The 16,936-nt window shown below is 44.2% G+C and overlaps 1 protein-coding gene across 1 annotated transcript in view; it reads left to right on the top strand.

Moving 5' to 3' along the window:
* The window catches only part of PTPN21 (protein tyrosine phosphatase non-receptor type 21), a 77,171-nt gene extending 61,062 nt beyond the window's left edge, over positions 1–16,109 (top strand). Inside the window, exons 13-19 of the mRNA XM_082275316.1 lie at positions 1,472–2,940; positions 5,470–5,616; positions 5,907–6,128; positions 7,465–7,593; positions 11,247–11,481; positions 13,006–13,166; positions 15,954–16,109. Of these exons, the coding sequence (XP_082131442.1) occupies positions 1,472–2,940; positions 5,470–5,616; positions 5,907–6,128; positions 7,465–7,593; positions 11,247–11,481; positions 13,006–13,166; positions 15,954–16,082 (2,492 nt within the window). The 3' untranslated portion in view covers positions 16,083–16,109. The remainder of the gene's footprint in view (positions 1–1,471; positions 2,941–5,469; positions 5,617–5,906; positions 6,129–7,464; positions 7,594–11,246; positions 11,482–13,005; positions 13,167–15,953) is intronic.
* The last annotated feature ends 827 nt before the right edge of the window (positions 16,110–16,936 follow it).

Below are 16,936 nucleotides of genomic sequence, written 5' to 3'. Positions count from 1 at the left end.
CAGGGGCAGACTGGCGACTTTCAGCCCAGGGGGCAATTAAAATCCAGAGGTCCATGGTGCAGCGACTCGGCCCCCCTCCCGCTCTTCCTCTTTCCGGCCTTCTTCCGACCCCCATTCCAGGCTAAAGCTCCGTTCCAGGTACTCTGTACCAACTGGCCGAATCCGGGTTCCCGACCTGGCCAGCAGGAGGCTGATGGGGGGAGCTCGGGCAGCTCTGGTGGGGCTGGCCAGGGGAGAAGCCTCCAGTGGGGCATGGAACCGGCCTCTGCTCAGACACAGTTTACACCAGGCATCACTAAATGGCGGACCGGGACCCAGTTAATGTCTCATCCGGACCCCTGTGGTCTCACCCTTTAGAGTTGTTCTGCCCACAGCCATCACCACTGCCAGTCTCACAGAGCCAACAGCTGGAGGCAGGACAGCTATAGACAGAGGACGGGGGCTATCCAAGTTAACAAGCAAGTGATTGGTTGCGAGGATACAGGGTGGCCATCGCACAAACATGCGATTCGGACCTCTGCTGGAAGAATATTTTATTGACTGGACCTTTGTAAATTTTAACTCAATACCCCTTTAATGCTGGGAGGGCTGCGCTTTTTCCTCACAGCACCAACTTGCTCAACACCCAACAGCACCACATGCAGCCGTCACCCATGTCCTCCAATCCCAGCATTACAGGAAGTGACATCATGAGGCAGGAGTACATCCCCACCCACCGGCACAGTGCCCTCATCCCTCCCTCTTACCATCCTTGTCTTCATCCTGCACTCAGTAGGTCAGCAGCGGGGATTTTTTATTTTTCTTCACCAGCAATCATTTAGGCAAGTCTGTGGCAGCCTTTTTAGAGGGCATCAGAGTGGCCCAGGGGGCAATTGCCCCCCTGGCCCAGTCCTCCCCTGTCCCTGATTAACCTTACCCCCAGTGCCAAAGATTGGGGGACCTTTATTGGATTTGACCTTCCTGGGTTGAGACACATGCGGTTGGGGTACATGATGTATTTTTGGTTTATGTGTTTTTATCTTGTAGATCATGCTATGTGTTTTTTACCTTTTTTGTATAAATAATACAATTTTGTGATTTTATTTATTTATTTTTCTTATCATTGGTGAATAAAAAGTCCATGTTATTCTAGCCTCTATTTAACTTCAATGATGGGATGTGGCACAGATTACCAGGTCATACGCCCTCGTGGTACCACCCCACGGTAGTGCATAATCCTTTTATGTTCAACTCAAAATTTTAGATTTTTTTTGCTTTTTTTTGTTTGTTTTTTTCGCATTCAGCCCCGGTGTTTACTGGACAAATAGAAAACCTGAATCTCCCCTGTGGGAACAAAGACCGCAATAAGAACTTAAACCTTCCCTGCTCTATACAAAACTAAAAAAACTAAAAAAAATTTTAGGTTTTAGGAAAATATGCATTAATTGTAGGTAATCAGCTATTTATTTGTGTGTATTTTGGACTATTGCAGACAATCTCCCTGTGTTTGTGAGCAATCAGAATGGATATTACTATCACTCCCAGACCAGCCTCGACCGCAGTCCTCATGACTTCAATGGTAGAATCCGGAATGGCAGCGTGTACAGCGCTCACAGCACCAACTCGCTCAACACCCAACAGCACTACATGCAGCCGTCACCCATGTCCTCCAATCCCAGCATTACAGGAAGTGACATCATGAGGCAGGAGTACATCCCCACCCACCGGCACAGTGCCCTCATCCCTCCCTCTTACCGCCCGACTCCTGATTACGAGACGGTGATGAGGCAGCTGAACAGGGGCGTCATGCATTCGGACCGGCAGAGCCACTCCATGAGGAACCTCAACATCGGCAATTCCTATGCCTACAGTAGGCCCGATGCTTTGGTGTACAGCCAACCGGAAATCCGAGAGCATGCCCAGTTCGCCTCCCCCCACTCCCATCATTATCCATTCAACCTGAACTACAGTTTTCACAGCCAATCTCCCTACCCTTACCAGGCCGAGCGACGCCCAGTAGTTGGAGCAGTAAGTGTCCCCGAGCTGACCAATGTCCAGCTTCAGGCCCAAGACTACCCAGCCTCCAACATCATGAAAACTCAGGTATACCGGCCGCCTCCTCCATATCCATATCCGCGTCCAGCCAACAGCACCCCGGATCTAACCCGGCATCATACAAGCAGCAGCAACCCTGACCTTATCACCAGGAGGGTCCACCATTCGGTGCAGATGTTCCAGGAGGATAGCCTTCCAGTGGCTCATTCCTTGCAAGAAGTCAGCGAGCCGTTGACAGCGGCCCGTCATGCCCAACTTCAGAAGAGGAACAGCATAGAAATCGCAGGGCTTACCCATAGTTTCGAAGGGATGAGGGTGAAGGAGAGGACTGCATCTTCCTCCGCCGCCAACGTGGCACCACAGAGGATCATGCCAACGGATTCGCCAACCAATGTTTACATAGAGCGCGCTAAAGAGGAGCAAGGTGCTGAGCATGAAAGAGGCCGTTACGGGCACAAGAAGTCCCTCTCAGATGCCACCATGCTCATTCACAGCAGTGAGGATGATGATGAGGATAACGAGGAAGAGGACAACAGGGCGACCGTCCCTCAAGCAGCTCACTATGATCGTTCCCAACTCCGAACAGTCATGGAGACCTATCCAGATGAGTCGGAGCCCGGCTACCCATACAGCTCCGTGCCACTCAATCATTTACACATCTATGAGCACAAACCAGTGGAGGTGGAGAAAGAAAGGCGGCAGACCGCCGTCAGTCCTCTACAATTCACGGGAGACCTCCTGTCCAACAGGAGAGGGAGCGGCACGATACCTCCCTCCGTATCGGAGTCCAATCTCATAGCCGGCACGGTGACGTATAGAGTGAAAAAGGAGCCCATGAAGAAAAGGCCGGTGTCTGATGTCCTGTCCGGAAAGAAGGACATAGTTGAGGGTCTTCCGCCTTCAGGGGTAAGTATGATTCCAGTCACTTTAATATTGATTGGGGGTTGGAAAACTATTATTTAAGCTGCTTTAAAGGGAAGATTTAATACTTTGGGGTCAGTTTTCTTGATGAAGCTGTAAGCTCATTTTTCCTGTTTACCAAGCTAATCTTAACTGCTTTGCTGAAAAAGCCTATTTACAGAATTCAAAAGCTGACGTTTAGGCTGGCCGTACATTATACATTGTTCTTGTCTTACCTTTAGGTTTACCAAAACCATATAATTTGAGGTCAAACCTAAACACGTTCAAGTTGTGTACAATCATGGAGGCCCTTGCACTTCATAGTGGAAGATGAATCTAAAGCATTTGAATAAGAAAATTGTATAATGTATGGCCAGCTTTAGACTACACCAAAGCTGATCATTCAGTGATTGACTTCCTCTATTCAGACAGAGCTCTCAGTTAGAGAGAAACGGGCTGAAAGCCAGCTGTGACATCGGTGTCCTTGGTGCACCTTGTATTAGACCCCGTTCACACTGGGGCGACCTGTCAGGCGACCTGGTCGCCTGACAGGTCGCCTGCCATAGAGAAGCTATGGACCCGTTCTAATAGGAGCGACACAAGTCGCTCCCACTTAGAAAAAGGGTCCGGAGCTTCTTTGGGGCGACCTGGAGCGACCTGCACTGACTTCAATGTTATGAAGTCCGTGCCGGCTGCTCCGAGGTCGCGGTGCGAGCTGCGCGCCGCGACTTGTGAGGTCGCCCGGCAAGTCGGATCGCCCCAATGTGAACGGGGTCTTAAATGTTTATTTGTAAATAAAGATTTGATACAAGTAGCAAAATAAAGTATATTATATAAACTATCAGTTCAAGATGATCTATCTTAACCAATTCCTGGACCGCCGCCCCCCGTCGATTTACTGCAGCAGGGCGGCCGTCCTGCGCGAAACAATGTAGCTCTACATCGGTCGCGTGCCTGCAGCTAGTGGGCGAGCGCGCCCGCCCCCACTCGGCAGCGGGGACTTCAATGCACGGGGCAGGCGGCTCCGATTGCCATCTGCCACCCGCGATCGCTCACTGCTGAGAGAGAAGGACGGTCAGCTGTTGTAAACACAGCTGACCGTTCTTCTCTCTGGAATGATCACAGAGCTCCTGTGCTCCTTCTATATAGGATCACAGGTCTCTATGGTCATTTCACAAGCCCAACCCCCATACAGTTAGAAACACGCCCCTAGGTACACATTTAACCCCTTGATCGCCCACAGTGTTAACCCCTTCCCTGCCAGTGTCATTATTACAGTAACAGTGCATATTTTTTAGCACTGATTACTGTAGTGAGGTTACGGGTCCCCCCAAAAGTGTCAAAAATGTCAGGGGTTTGATCTGTTCGCCGCAATGTCGCAGTCCCACTATAAATCGCAAATCGCCGCCATTGCTAGTAAAAAAAAAAAATAAATAAAAATGACATAAATCTTTTCCCTAGCTTTGTAGACGTGATCACTTTTGCGCAAACAAATCAAAATACACTTATTGCGATTTTTTTGGTAAAAAAAAACCAAAACAAAAAAAAAACAAAAAAGGTAGCAGAAAACAAATTGGCCTAAAATGTTAAAAAATTTTGATTTTTAATAATTTTTTTTTTTTTGGTGGGGGAGGGGGGTTTCATGTTATATAGCAGAAAGTGAAAAATATATATATATTTTTTTCAGAATTATCGCTCTTTTTTTGTTTATAGCGCAAAAAATAAAAATCGCAGAGGTGATCAAATACCACCAAAAGAAAGTTCTATTTGTGAGGGGAAAAGGAATCACTGAACTCCTTTCCAGTCCATTATTGAATCCCCAAATGATCAGCTATGGGTGTAGTCTGAGCATTACCTATTGAAATACTGTTTTTTTTTTTTTTTTTTCTAAGCAAAGCAGTTAAGATTAGCCCGGTCATTGTAAAAAGGTAGCCATAAGCTCTATCTTCTGATAGAAATGGTCACAACTGCATAACTAAAACATGTTTTAGTGGTTAAAGGGGTTGTAGGGCTCTTTCTCTTTATTCTTTTAATTAAATAATAGGTTTATACTTACCGTCTCTGTGCAGTGGCATTGCACAGAGCATCCCTAACGCTCCTCTTCTGAAGTCCCATGCTGACGCTCTTGGCTCTACCTCTTCTCCATGTGCCACCATAGGAAGCCGCTTCCTATGGAGGTGCATTTGTGGGCTCACTCCCGAGCCAGGCTGTGTGCGTCCATAGACACACAAAGCGTGGCTCAGACCAGGGCTCTGCTCACAGGATTTGATTGACAGCAGCAGAAGCCAATACAAAAACCCTGTAAACTCCCAAAAACGGTATTGGTTAATATGGCTGTAGTAATGCACCATTTTGCAGCCTGCAAAGCACTTCATTATATATTATCCGCATCCCAAAAAAAGTTTTTCTGTAAAATCAGCAGACATTTACTGCTGGAGCTTCTAATATGACTATGCAGAATTTTTGTCTTTTATTTTTGTCTGCCTTATTATTTTTCTTTAAATGTCGTCATTTGCTTGTTTTATACTACTATAGGGTATAAAAAAAGGTATCCGAACAGAAGTTAAAAAAATGGGACCTCTGAAGCTTGCTGCTTGGAACGGTCTTGTCCTGCCCCGCATGCAGCTACCGGATGATGAGAGGGAGGAGCATCAAAGCATGAAAGCGTCCAATGATGAGCGGGTAATTGACATGTTTTAAAATCCTCTAACAGAACACTGCTGTGATTGGTCTATGGCACTTTAAGACTTTGTTCACATGGGTGGGCTGCCCCCCTTCTCAGAGGGGACACTGCAGTAAAAACTTGACAGAGGTTCTAACCCGTCCACACTTTGTCCATCGACAAGAGTTTTATCTTCAATTTTGGCAAACTTTGCAAGCTTTTCCCCGCTTTGGTGTTGTGTGGCTTGTCTCTAAGGGTGACTAGGTGCACATACCTGAAGTCATTCATCTAATCCCATTATGTTTTACAGTGTAAAATTCTAGAGCATCGGCTTGAACAAGGAATGGTCTTTACGGAGTATGAGCAGACACTGAAGAAGCGACTGCCCGACACAGAGTGCTCCATAGCACGGCTGCCTGAGAATGCTGAGCGGAACCGGTTCCAAGATGTCCTGCCCTATGATGATACTCGGGTGGAATTGGTCCCAACTAAAGAAAATAACACCGGGTATATCAATGCCTCCCACATAAAGGTGAGTCCACCCCCGTGTCATCTGCCTCTTTCCCACCACCTCCCAGGCTCCCCGTGTCATCTGGCACCTCCCAGGCTCCCCGTGTCATCTGGCACCTCCCAGGCTCCCCGTGTCATCTGCCACCTCCCAGGCTCCCCGTGTCATCTGCCACCTCCCAGGCTCCCCGTGTCATCTGCCACCTCCCAGGCTCCCCGTGTCATCTGCCACCTCCCAGGCTCCCCGTGCCACCTCCCAGGCTCCCCGTGCCACCTCCCAGGCTCCCCGTGCCACCTCCCAGGCTCCCCGTGCCACCTCCCAGGCTCCCCGTGCCACCTCCAAGGCTCCCCGTGCCACCTCCAAGGCTCCCTGTGTCATCTCCCAGGCTCCCTGTGTCATCTCCCAGGCTCCCCGTGTCATCTCCCAGGCTCCCTGTGTCATCTCCCAGGCTCCCCGTGTCATCTCCCAGGCTCCCCGTGTCATCTCCCAGGCTCCCGTGTCATCTCCCAGGCTCCCCGTGTCATCTCCCAGGCTCCCCGTATCATCTGCCACCTCCCAGGCTCGACGTGTCAACTGCCACCTCCCTGTGCCATTTGCCCCCTCCCCAGCTTCCCGTGTCATTTGCCCCCCTCCCCAGCTTCCCGTGTCATTTGCCCCCTCCCCACCTCCCCGGCTTCCCGTGTCATTTGCCCCCCTTCTCGGCTTCCCGTGTCATTTGCCACCTCCCGTGTCATCTGTCACCTCCCAGGCTCCCTGTGTCACCTGCCACCTCCCTGTGCCATTTTCCCCCTCCCCGGCTTCCCGTGTCATTTGCCCCCCTCCTCGGCTTCCTGTGTCATTTGCCCCCTCCCTACCTCCCCGGCTTCCCGTGTCATTTGCCGGCTCCCCATGTCATTTGCCACCTCCCCGACTCCCCATGTCATTTGCCACCTCCCGTGTCATCTGCCACCTCCCAGGCTCCCTGTGTCACCTGCCACCTCCCTGTGCCATTTTCCCCCTCCCTGGCTTCCCGTGTCATTTGCCCCCCTCCTCGGCTTCCTGTGTCATTTGCCCCCTCCCCACCTCCCTGGCTCCCCGTGTCATTTGCCACCTCCCCGGCTCCCCGTGTCATTTTCCACCCCCCCTTCTTCCCGTGTCATTTGCCACACCCCCCCTTCTTCCCACGTTATTTGCCGCTGCCCCCGGATCCCCGCGTCACCTGTCCCCCCCCCCCCCCCTCCCTGCCCCTGGTTCACCGTGTCACCTGGGTCACGTGGGTACCCACCACCCCTGGCTTCTATCCCCCTGGTTTTCTCTTTTTTATGTTACCAGAATAATTTTTTATCAATGAATCTGACTAGTTACCTTTTTGCTTTTGTAGGTAACTGTTGGCAGTGTGGAGTGGGATTACATCGCCACCCAAGGACCTCTACAGAATACATGTCAGGAATTCTGGCAGATGGTCTGGGAGCAGGGGGTAGCCATCATTGCCATGGTAACACTGGAAGAGGTAAGCTGCATCATTTATTTTACCATAGACAAACAAAATATTAGATTTTCTCTTTTCATAAATTCTAAAAATCCTATTTAGCTGTGGAAAATATGGAATATTTCTAAAAGGTTGCATGAAAGTTTGGCACTCACATTCTCTTTTTATTCAACTTTTATTCAAAATTTGGACCACTTTAAAAGGAGCCTGTGCTTTGCCCATGTATGACATTTTTTTTTTCCAATTTGCACAAAAATCTTTTATTTTGTATTTTTATTTTTTATTAATGAGGGTATACTGTTGCAGCCTTCAAATTTAGTGCCATGGAAATATGGTATTTATTGCGGTCATAGGCATGCGCACCCTAATCACCCTGTGTGGCGTAGATTCCCCCTAACCCCTGCTATTTCACCAATGCCCCCTAACAGGGCTCCTAAAAAAATGTAATAAATAAATAAAAAATAATCAAAACAAAACTACTGACACCGTTCACTGCTCTACTGAAACCATCAGTATAAATACACATGCACACACACACGTGTGTTTGAGCTTTGAGGTGCACACCCTAATGCAATAGGCTGTGCACACCTATGACTGCTGTGATAAAAACACAAAATGTAAAAAAAATGTCAATTTTTTTCTTTTTTTTTTTTTTTAGGGTTAAGTGTATCAAAACCCAAAAATCTTTTGTTTCTTTCAATTTTGATTAAAGTTAGAACTGGTTAGAAATCCTGTAGTGTGTCCCTTTAGGGGCATTCTTCTTCCATTCCTGTCCCAAAGACACATAAGAAAGTAATCGGAAAAATTCCTCTAGTGAGAAAAGAATTCCCCCTTAAACAGTTGTCACCAAATCTCCCCAGATGCCAATTAGGCTGCTTATCAGCTGGCAACTGGAGCAGTCATAGTATTTACCACCTCAGGATCCCCTCTAATTTATCAGTCCAGTACATGCTTCATTTAACAGTACTAATCCTGATGAAGGACCCCTGAACCCCCGAAACACAATGGATTTTGAAAAATAAGATCAAAACAAAATCTGGACTATAGGTTCTGCTTTTGTACTTTCGTCTTTGCATGCCTTACAACACACTTCTGACTGGGGTTCTAACCTCTTCCCACCCCATCCAAAACTAAAAGAAAAGCATTGCTCATACACACACTTTAAGCCAAATGCTAGGGGTCAGTAAAAGACCTTTTTTTTTTTTTGAGTGTGAAACTTGCCGAAATTTCTATTCCAAATCTCCAAACAGGAAAATTAAAGCCTCATACCGCTACTTTGGGGAAGGTAAATAATATTTTTCCTTGGGAATTATTCGAGTATTCTGAATCTAAAATCAACTTTATTGTTCCAGCACAATAGAGAATGCTCTGTCCAGCACCTTTCTCTGATGCAATTTGCCTTCTCCTACTGGGGCTTAATCACCTCTCCGAGAGATGCTGGATGAAGTGTTTTCTATTGTCTACCAACAATCAGGTTTATTTTATCTTCTCAAAAGTAGCAGTCTGTGGCTTACACTACACTGGTCGGTGTGGGAGGAAACAGATCTTGAAGACACAAGCACCTGCAGATGATATGCTTACAACAGATAACCGTATAGCAGTACCAAATGTTTGTTATGGTTCTTATAAATGGGTTCCACTTCCAGTTCTTCTAGCAGAAGGCTCTGTTCCTACTATTTCCCGTATAACCATGTGGCCAAACAAACCAACCTATAGAGTGCCTTCAGAATAATAGTTCTGGCAGAAGGTTCCGTTCCTTCAATTTCCCATATAACCATGTAGCAAAACAACCAAACCTATGGCATGTCTCCAGGGTAAAAATTGTGGCAGAAGGTTCCATTACCTCTATTTTCATATAACCATGTAGTCAAACAACTCAACTTCTGGAGTGCCTTCAAGGTAATCGTTTTAGCACAAGGTTAGATTCCTTCTATTCCCCACCTAACCCCGTGCCAAACAAACCAACCTATGAAGTCATGGAGTATACCTTCATGGTAATAGTTCTGGCAGAAGGTTCTGCTCCTTCAAATTCCCATGTAACCATGTAGGCAAACATGGCCACATAACCATGTAGCCAAACAAACCAACCTATGAAATAATGGAGTATATCTTCAGGGTAATAGTTCTGGCAGAAGGTTTTGCTCCTTCAAATTTCCATGTAACTATGTAGGCAAACAACCGAACCTATGGAGTGCCTTCAAGGTAATAGTTTTAGCAGAAGGTTCGATTCCTTCTATTTCCCACAAAACCATATAGCCAAACAAACCAACCTTTGAAGTCATAGAGTATACCTTCAAGGTAATAGTTCTGGCAGATGGTTTCGCTCCTTCAAATTCCCATGTAACCATGTAGGCAAACATGGCCACATAACCATGTAGCCAAACAAACCAACCTATGAAGTCATGGAGTATACCTTCAAGGTAATAGTTCTGGCAGAAGGTTCTGCTCCTTCAAATTCCCATGTAACCATGTAGGCAAACATGGCCACATAACCCTGTAGCCAAACAAACCAACCTATGAAGTCATGAAAAATACCTTCAGGGTAATAGTTCTGGCAGATGGTTTCGCTCCTTCAAATTCCCATGCAACCATGTAGGCAAACAACCAAACCTATGGAGTGCCTTCAAGGTAATAGTTTTAGCAGAAGGTTCTATTCCTTCTATTTCCCACGAAACCATATAGCCAAACAAACCAACCTATAAAGTCATGGAGTATACCTTCAGGGTAAAGGTTCTGGCAGAAGGTTTTGCTCCTTCAAATTTCCATGTAACTATGTAGGCAAACAACCAAACCTATGGAGTGCCTTCAAGGTAATAGTTTTAGCAGAAGGTTTGATTCCTTCTATTTCCCACAAAACCATATAGCCAAACAAACCAACCTATAAAGTCATGGAGTATACCTTCAAGGTAATAGTTCTGGCAGAAGGTTCTGCTCCTTCAAATTCCCATGTAACCATGTAGGCAAACATGGCCACATAACTATGTAGCCAAACAAACCAACCTATGAAGTCATGGAGTATACCTTCAGGGTAAAGGTTCTGGCAGAAGGTTTTGCTCCTTCAAATTTCCATGCAACTATGTAGGCAAACAACCAAACCTATGGATTGCCTTAAAGGTAATAGTTTTAGCAGAAGGTTAGATTCCTTCTATTTCCCACAAAACCATATAGCCAAACAAACCAACCTATGAAGTCATGGAGTATACCTTCAAGGTAATAGTTCTGGCAGATGGTTTCGCTCCTTAAAATTCCCATGTAGGCAAACATTGCCACATAACCATGTAGCCAAACAAACCAACCTATGAAGTAATAGGTTAATAGTTCTGGCAGATGGTTTCGCTCCTTCAAATTCCTATGTAACCATGTAGGCAAACATGGCCACATAACCATGTAGCCAAACAAACCAACCTATGAAGTCATGAAAAATACCTTCAGGGTAATAGTTCTGGTGAAGGTTCCACTCCTTCAAATTCCCATGCAACCATGTAGGCAAACGACCCAACCTATGGAGTGTCTCCAGGGTAAAAGTTTGTGTTAGTAGCTTCCACTCCTTCTATTTCTATTTACCATGTAGCCAAACAACCCAACCTTTGGAGTCATAGAGGGCCTTCAGAGGAATAGTTTGCTCTCATCATCTAGAATATTCCTATTAAATCCTTCTTCTGTTTCTCCACCAGGAGGGAGGGCGGGAGAAGAGTTACCGATATTGGCCAAGGCTTGGGTCAAGGCACAACACCGTCACCTACGGGAGGTTCAAGATCACCACCCGCTTCCGCACCGACTCCGGCTGTTACGCCACCACTGGCCTGAAGATAAAGCACCTGCTGACCGGGCAGGAGAGGACAGTGTGGCACCTGCAGTACACAGACTGGCCAGAACACGGACACCCTGAGGATCTGAAGGGCTTTCTCTGTAAGCTCTATATATTGTCGTTGTGACACTTTTATTAGAGTATTCTTTGTTGCCATGTGCAAACTGTCCTACAGCCCTTACATAATTTGTTTTCCTTCTAGAATCCTCTATGCTTTTCAGCCAAGTCTTTCAAGCCTCCATCTGGAGAGTCCTCTCCCCTTCCCCATTTTCTCTACCTGAATAACAATCTAGCTAATTGAACAGGCAGACGCAATGTCATGGTTTTACATTTAAGTATCTGTTTATTTTTATATATTAGTAGAGGAAACTGGCACACAACTAGTATGAACATCCTGCAACAATTAAAGCACACAGTGGACTTTCCGGGAGAAGTTCTAATAATGATGGGCCCAACACTAAACCCCAAACCCCCCCCCCCCCCGGTTCAGTTTGCAACAGAACTCCCGAACATGGAAGAATTAGAGACCCAAATTACGAACCCCATTAAAGTCTGTGGGACCCTAACTTGAAAAATCAAAAGTCCCATATTGCAGGCTTATATGCAAGGGTTTAGCCCTAAAAAGAGTATAGGGGCCCAGGTACTGCCCTGGGGGACATGCATCAATGCAAATTTTGTTTTAAAAAAGATCATTTTTAAATTGTATTGATGCTTAAATTGAAACAATAAAAATGAAAAATTAATTTAATTATAGTGCCTGGGGGGTCCCCTTAGTCTGCCTGTAAAGTGGAGCATCTGTACCGTATATAGAACATGCTGTAGCAAAACTGACACTTATAAAGAAAAAAATAAAGTGACATTTGAAATTGATTTTCAGGGCTGCAAGCCATTGCTGCTGGCAGGCCTAGGAAAGGGGGGGTTATGGAAATGGTGCTTTTGGCGGGGCTCTGTGCAAATGCAGGTGTTTGCCGAATGGACAATGGTCAGGGCGAACTTATACTCAGTCCGAACTGCTCACCCAACACTAGTTCTGGCAGGGATTTTATTGCTCACCAATATTTCAGTGGGGTGCAGCCTTAGAAAAAATGGGCTGAGCCACATCAAAATGTTGGTGAACGTTAGGGGTTAATTTATAAATGTTTTCACATGGGGTTCACACAATTTCCCAGTTGATTCCAATTAGAAAAATGTGTGCATCTCGGGTAAAAGGCAATAAATAGACCCCAATATATAATAATAAATAAATAGTTAAAATAAATACGAACATTTCTCATGAGTGTCTCCGCTCCATATCAAGATATAAATAAAAAAAAAAAAAAAAATATATATATATATATATAGTTTTAATTTGCCATTTAGATTCACAGAGCACCATGGGTTAGCTGTAAATATCTGCTGAGATTAAACCAATTACAGGATAATCTGCTTTATGACTGTGATGTTTTCAGTCTTCATGGTTCCCACCATGTACTTGTGATATTTAATAAACCTATATCTTTTTATTATTATTAACATTATTATTATATGCTTTTATTGTGATATTTACATATAATACTAAAAGGATGCTAATTATTTGTTTATGACTTGCAAATACATCCATTTTATTGCTTCATATTTTTTTTCAGCCTATCTGGAGGAGATCCAGTCCGTCCGGCGGCATACAAACAGCACAAATGACCCCAACACCCCAAATCCCCCAGTGCTCGTCCACTGCAATGCGGGTGTTGGCCGTACTGGAGTTGTGATCTTATCTGAGGTTATGATTGCATGTCTAGAGCACAATGAGGTGAGTACAACCGAACCAATCCTAGCAAATCCAAGTTTTCCCCCAACTCAAAATGCAGCAGCTCAACCTTGCCAAAATCCTTTTTTTTTTTTTTTTGCTGTTGTACGCCCTGGCTCATTTCCCACCATTCTTATTGCAGTATAAATAAAACAAAAGAACTAAATTTTTTTTTTTACTTTGATCAGTGTTGATCTTAAACAAAAGCATCACTGTAGATAACAACTATACATATTATTCTATCAAAAAATCTAAAATTATAATTTGGGTATATACGCATTGCAAAGTTATTTACAAATGAAATAAAGGCTTTTTTTCCCCAAGAATGCATTTTGTAATGTAATGCAACACTGAAGATGCTAAACAAAATTAATATATATATTTTTTTTAGATTGTATTATTTTTTTATTTAAATTTTATATTTATCTATTTTAATATTAGTTAGGAAAAGTCAGCAAGAAAAGAAGAGTTAGGGTCCATGTACAAGGGACGCTGGAAATGGCCGTTTTTTTCAGAAGCCCCTGAACCCATCTACATTTTATCTTATCGGTCCATGTACACCGGGTCGTTTACAGTCATTTGCAGGCAGTTGCGTTCAGGGACTTTTTTTTAGAACGCAATTATTTGCGTTCGAACGTGTGTTTCCCGGCGTTTCAAACGCACAAACGCGTCCGAACGTGATGACCCGCGTTTAGCGTTCGCGTTTTTTCCATTTTAAAGGGGAATCATTTTTTTTGACCTCTAGGAACGCTTCTAAATGCAAACGCTCGCAAACGCCGCTAAACGCCCGCTAAACGGGGGTACAAACGCGACCGAACGGACGTTTCAAACGTCCTAAAAATTCCAGCATTCAAAGGGACTTTTAACAACGTCCCGTGTACATGGAGCCTTAAGGAGAGAAGGGGAAGGAGGAGTTGATTGGGACTGATTAGAGTATTAAATTAGGACTAATTCATTTTTTTCACTTTGGTTACTTTAACTGGCGTCCATATGCAGATGCGAGCTCATTCCTTTGATATGCAGATTAATGAAATGAAGTAGATACAAATGTAACAATGTTTCCTTGAATCTCTCTATCTGGTCTAATCAAGGTTTCTAAACCATGTTACTTTGTATCTCTCGATCTCCTGTCTGAGCAATGTTTAGAAACCATGTAACTTTAAATCTCTATTTTCTAAAATATTAAAAATTAACATTTTATTTAGGATTCTATTCATTTGTCCAATTACATTTTGAGTCCCTGAAAATGGGGGGACTGTATATAAACATGGTTGCAATTCCTCAAATTTGTACTTGATATTTATGTTCAACCCCTGGAATTAAAGCTGTAATCTGCACTCCAAATTCATTTGGATTGTTTAAATTTAATTTGGTGCCATACAGAGCCAAAAGTATGAAAATTGTGCCTCTGCCCAAATGTATATGGACCTAACTGTATCTCTCTATCTCCTGCCTGAACAATGTTTTTGAAAAAAAAATATTACTTTGTATCCCTCTATATCCTGTCTAAACAATATCTCTGTTTCCTGTCTGAACAATATTACTTTGTATCTCTGTTTCCTGTCTGAACAATATTACTTTGTATCTCTATTTCCTGTCTGAAAAATGTGTATAAAAATGGTACTTTGTATCTCTACATCTTGTCTGAACAATGTTACTTTGTGTATCTCCATATCCTGTCTGAACAATGTTTATAAACAATGTTACTTTGTATCTCTCTCTATATACTGTCTGAACAATATTACTTTGTATCCCTGTTCCCTGTCTGAAAAATGTTTATAAACAATGGTACTTTGTTTATAAACATTGTTCAGACAAGATGTAGAGATACAAAGTATCATTGATTATAAACATTTTTCAGACAGGAAACCGAGAGATACAAAGTAATATTGTTCAGTCAGGATATAGAGAAATACAAAGTAACTTTGTTTAAAAACATTGTTTAGACAGGATATGGAGATAAACAATGTAAGTGCTCTTTAACATGGTCCGGCTCTGTCAGCGGACTCCGTGCTACTCAGAGGTGGATCGATCTGCCAATCCCCGCTGAGCAGGCAGGTGACAGCTCCCTCTCTGCTTGGTGTGCGGAGAGTCAGGTGTCAGAGCCCCACTGCTCTCTATGGGGGAATTGGATGAGAGCGGACCGCCTGTCCGCTCTCATCCGATCCCATCCAATCCCCTGGACGGATGGAAAATAGGGTTTCCATCCGTCCGGATTTCACGGACAGGATCGGATAGCAGCAGGTGTCAGCGGACATGTCACCACTGACATCTGCTGCCCCATAGGGATGCATGAAGGACCCGATCAGGTCCTCCTAAAAAACTGACAGGCGGATTGGATCGTTCGTGTGAAAGGGGCCTAACATTGTTTATAAACATTGTTCAGACAAGATGTAGAGATACAATGCTACTTTTTGTATCTCTATATCCTGTCTGAACAATGTTTATAAGCAAAGTTACTTTGTATCTCTCTATCTCCTCCCTGTTCAATGTTTATAAACAATGTTACTTTGTATCTCTCTATCTCCTGCCTGATCAATGTTTATAAACAATGTTAATTTGTATCTCTCTATCTCCTGTCTGAACAATGTTGATAAACAGCTTTAACAGCTGCTGTATCAACACTGTAAATCCTAGGCTGTCATTATGACATTTGGGAATTGCTGGCACGTGTGAAAGGGTTGAGCAGCAGTGGGGAAGAAGGTCCAGGGCCTACTATACATAGATATGTGTATTTATCATCCTATGCTGTCTGGCTCAGATTAATGATGCTTGATTTTTATTGTGCAGATGCTGGACATCCCGTTCATGCTGGACATGCTGCGGCAACAGCGGATGTTGATGGTGCAGACGATCGCTCAGTACACCTTCGTCTACAAGGTCCTGATCCAGTTCTTGAAAAGTTCCCGACTTATCTGAAAACCCCGTTCAGCATCAGCGCAGGAGGCCCCCCCCTGGCTAACGAACAGACTTACCCCCATCTGTAGACAGTAGTAGATAAATTGCTGGGCGATTTATCTTCTGCCTTAGACAGGTAAACAGTGTTACATTTCAGTTGCAGTGAGGCTTCTAGTCCGTCATGCATAGAACCCTCGGCGGACTTGGAATCTGGACTGGCTTGGGGTCTTTTTTTCTTGGCAATCAGGGGATGAGTTGTGCTAAGCTGAGAATACAGACAATTTGGAACTGGAATGTGAAGCCTCCTTCTCCCACAGTGCCTGTATCCGCACCTAAAGAGTTGCGACCAGCAGAGGGCGCTCTGTTACATGTTCCCGTGCCTTTCTAAACGCCTCTCTTTGCACAAGAGCAGGGATAACTCGGACTACGACGGAAGCAGTATTATACATAGCTGTGATTTTACTGGTTGAAATCAAGAACTGAGGCTTGTGATGTTTAAAGCACTTTTTTTTTTTATTTTTTTTTTCTGCTTTTTTTTATATTTATGATGTTGCAAATATTTTAACCCATGGTGTTTTTTTTTTTTTTTTATTCCGCACTTGTAGTTTTTTTTTTTTTTTTAATAGTGAGATGGCCGCTGTGTGCGGAGGCGAGGGCAGAATACGATCCGGTGTTTTGTATCGATGACCTTGTCAGAGGGATTTGTAAGGTTTTTACTCTGGAATGAATTTGCAGATGCGTTTAAATTTTTGGGTTTTATACGAATTTTGCTGAATTTGAAGTGGTAAGAATATTTTCCATTTTTTGCTGCTTTTTTTTTTTTTTTTTTTTTTTTTTTTAGGAATGTACGCCCCTTTAGGTTCTCAGCGTATCTT

Source organism: Pelophylax lessonae (assembly GCF_965119305.1).
Source record: "Pelophylax lessonae genome assembly, chromosome: 13".
Classification (NCBI taxonomy): domain Eukaryota; kingdom Metazoa; phylum Chordata; class Amphibia; order Anura; family Ranidae; genus Pelophylax; species Pelophylax lessonae.
Note: the sequence above shows the minus strand (reverse complement) of the source record. Positions and strands in the feature narration are given on the sequence as shown.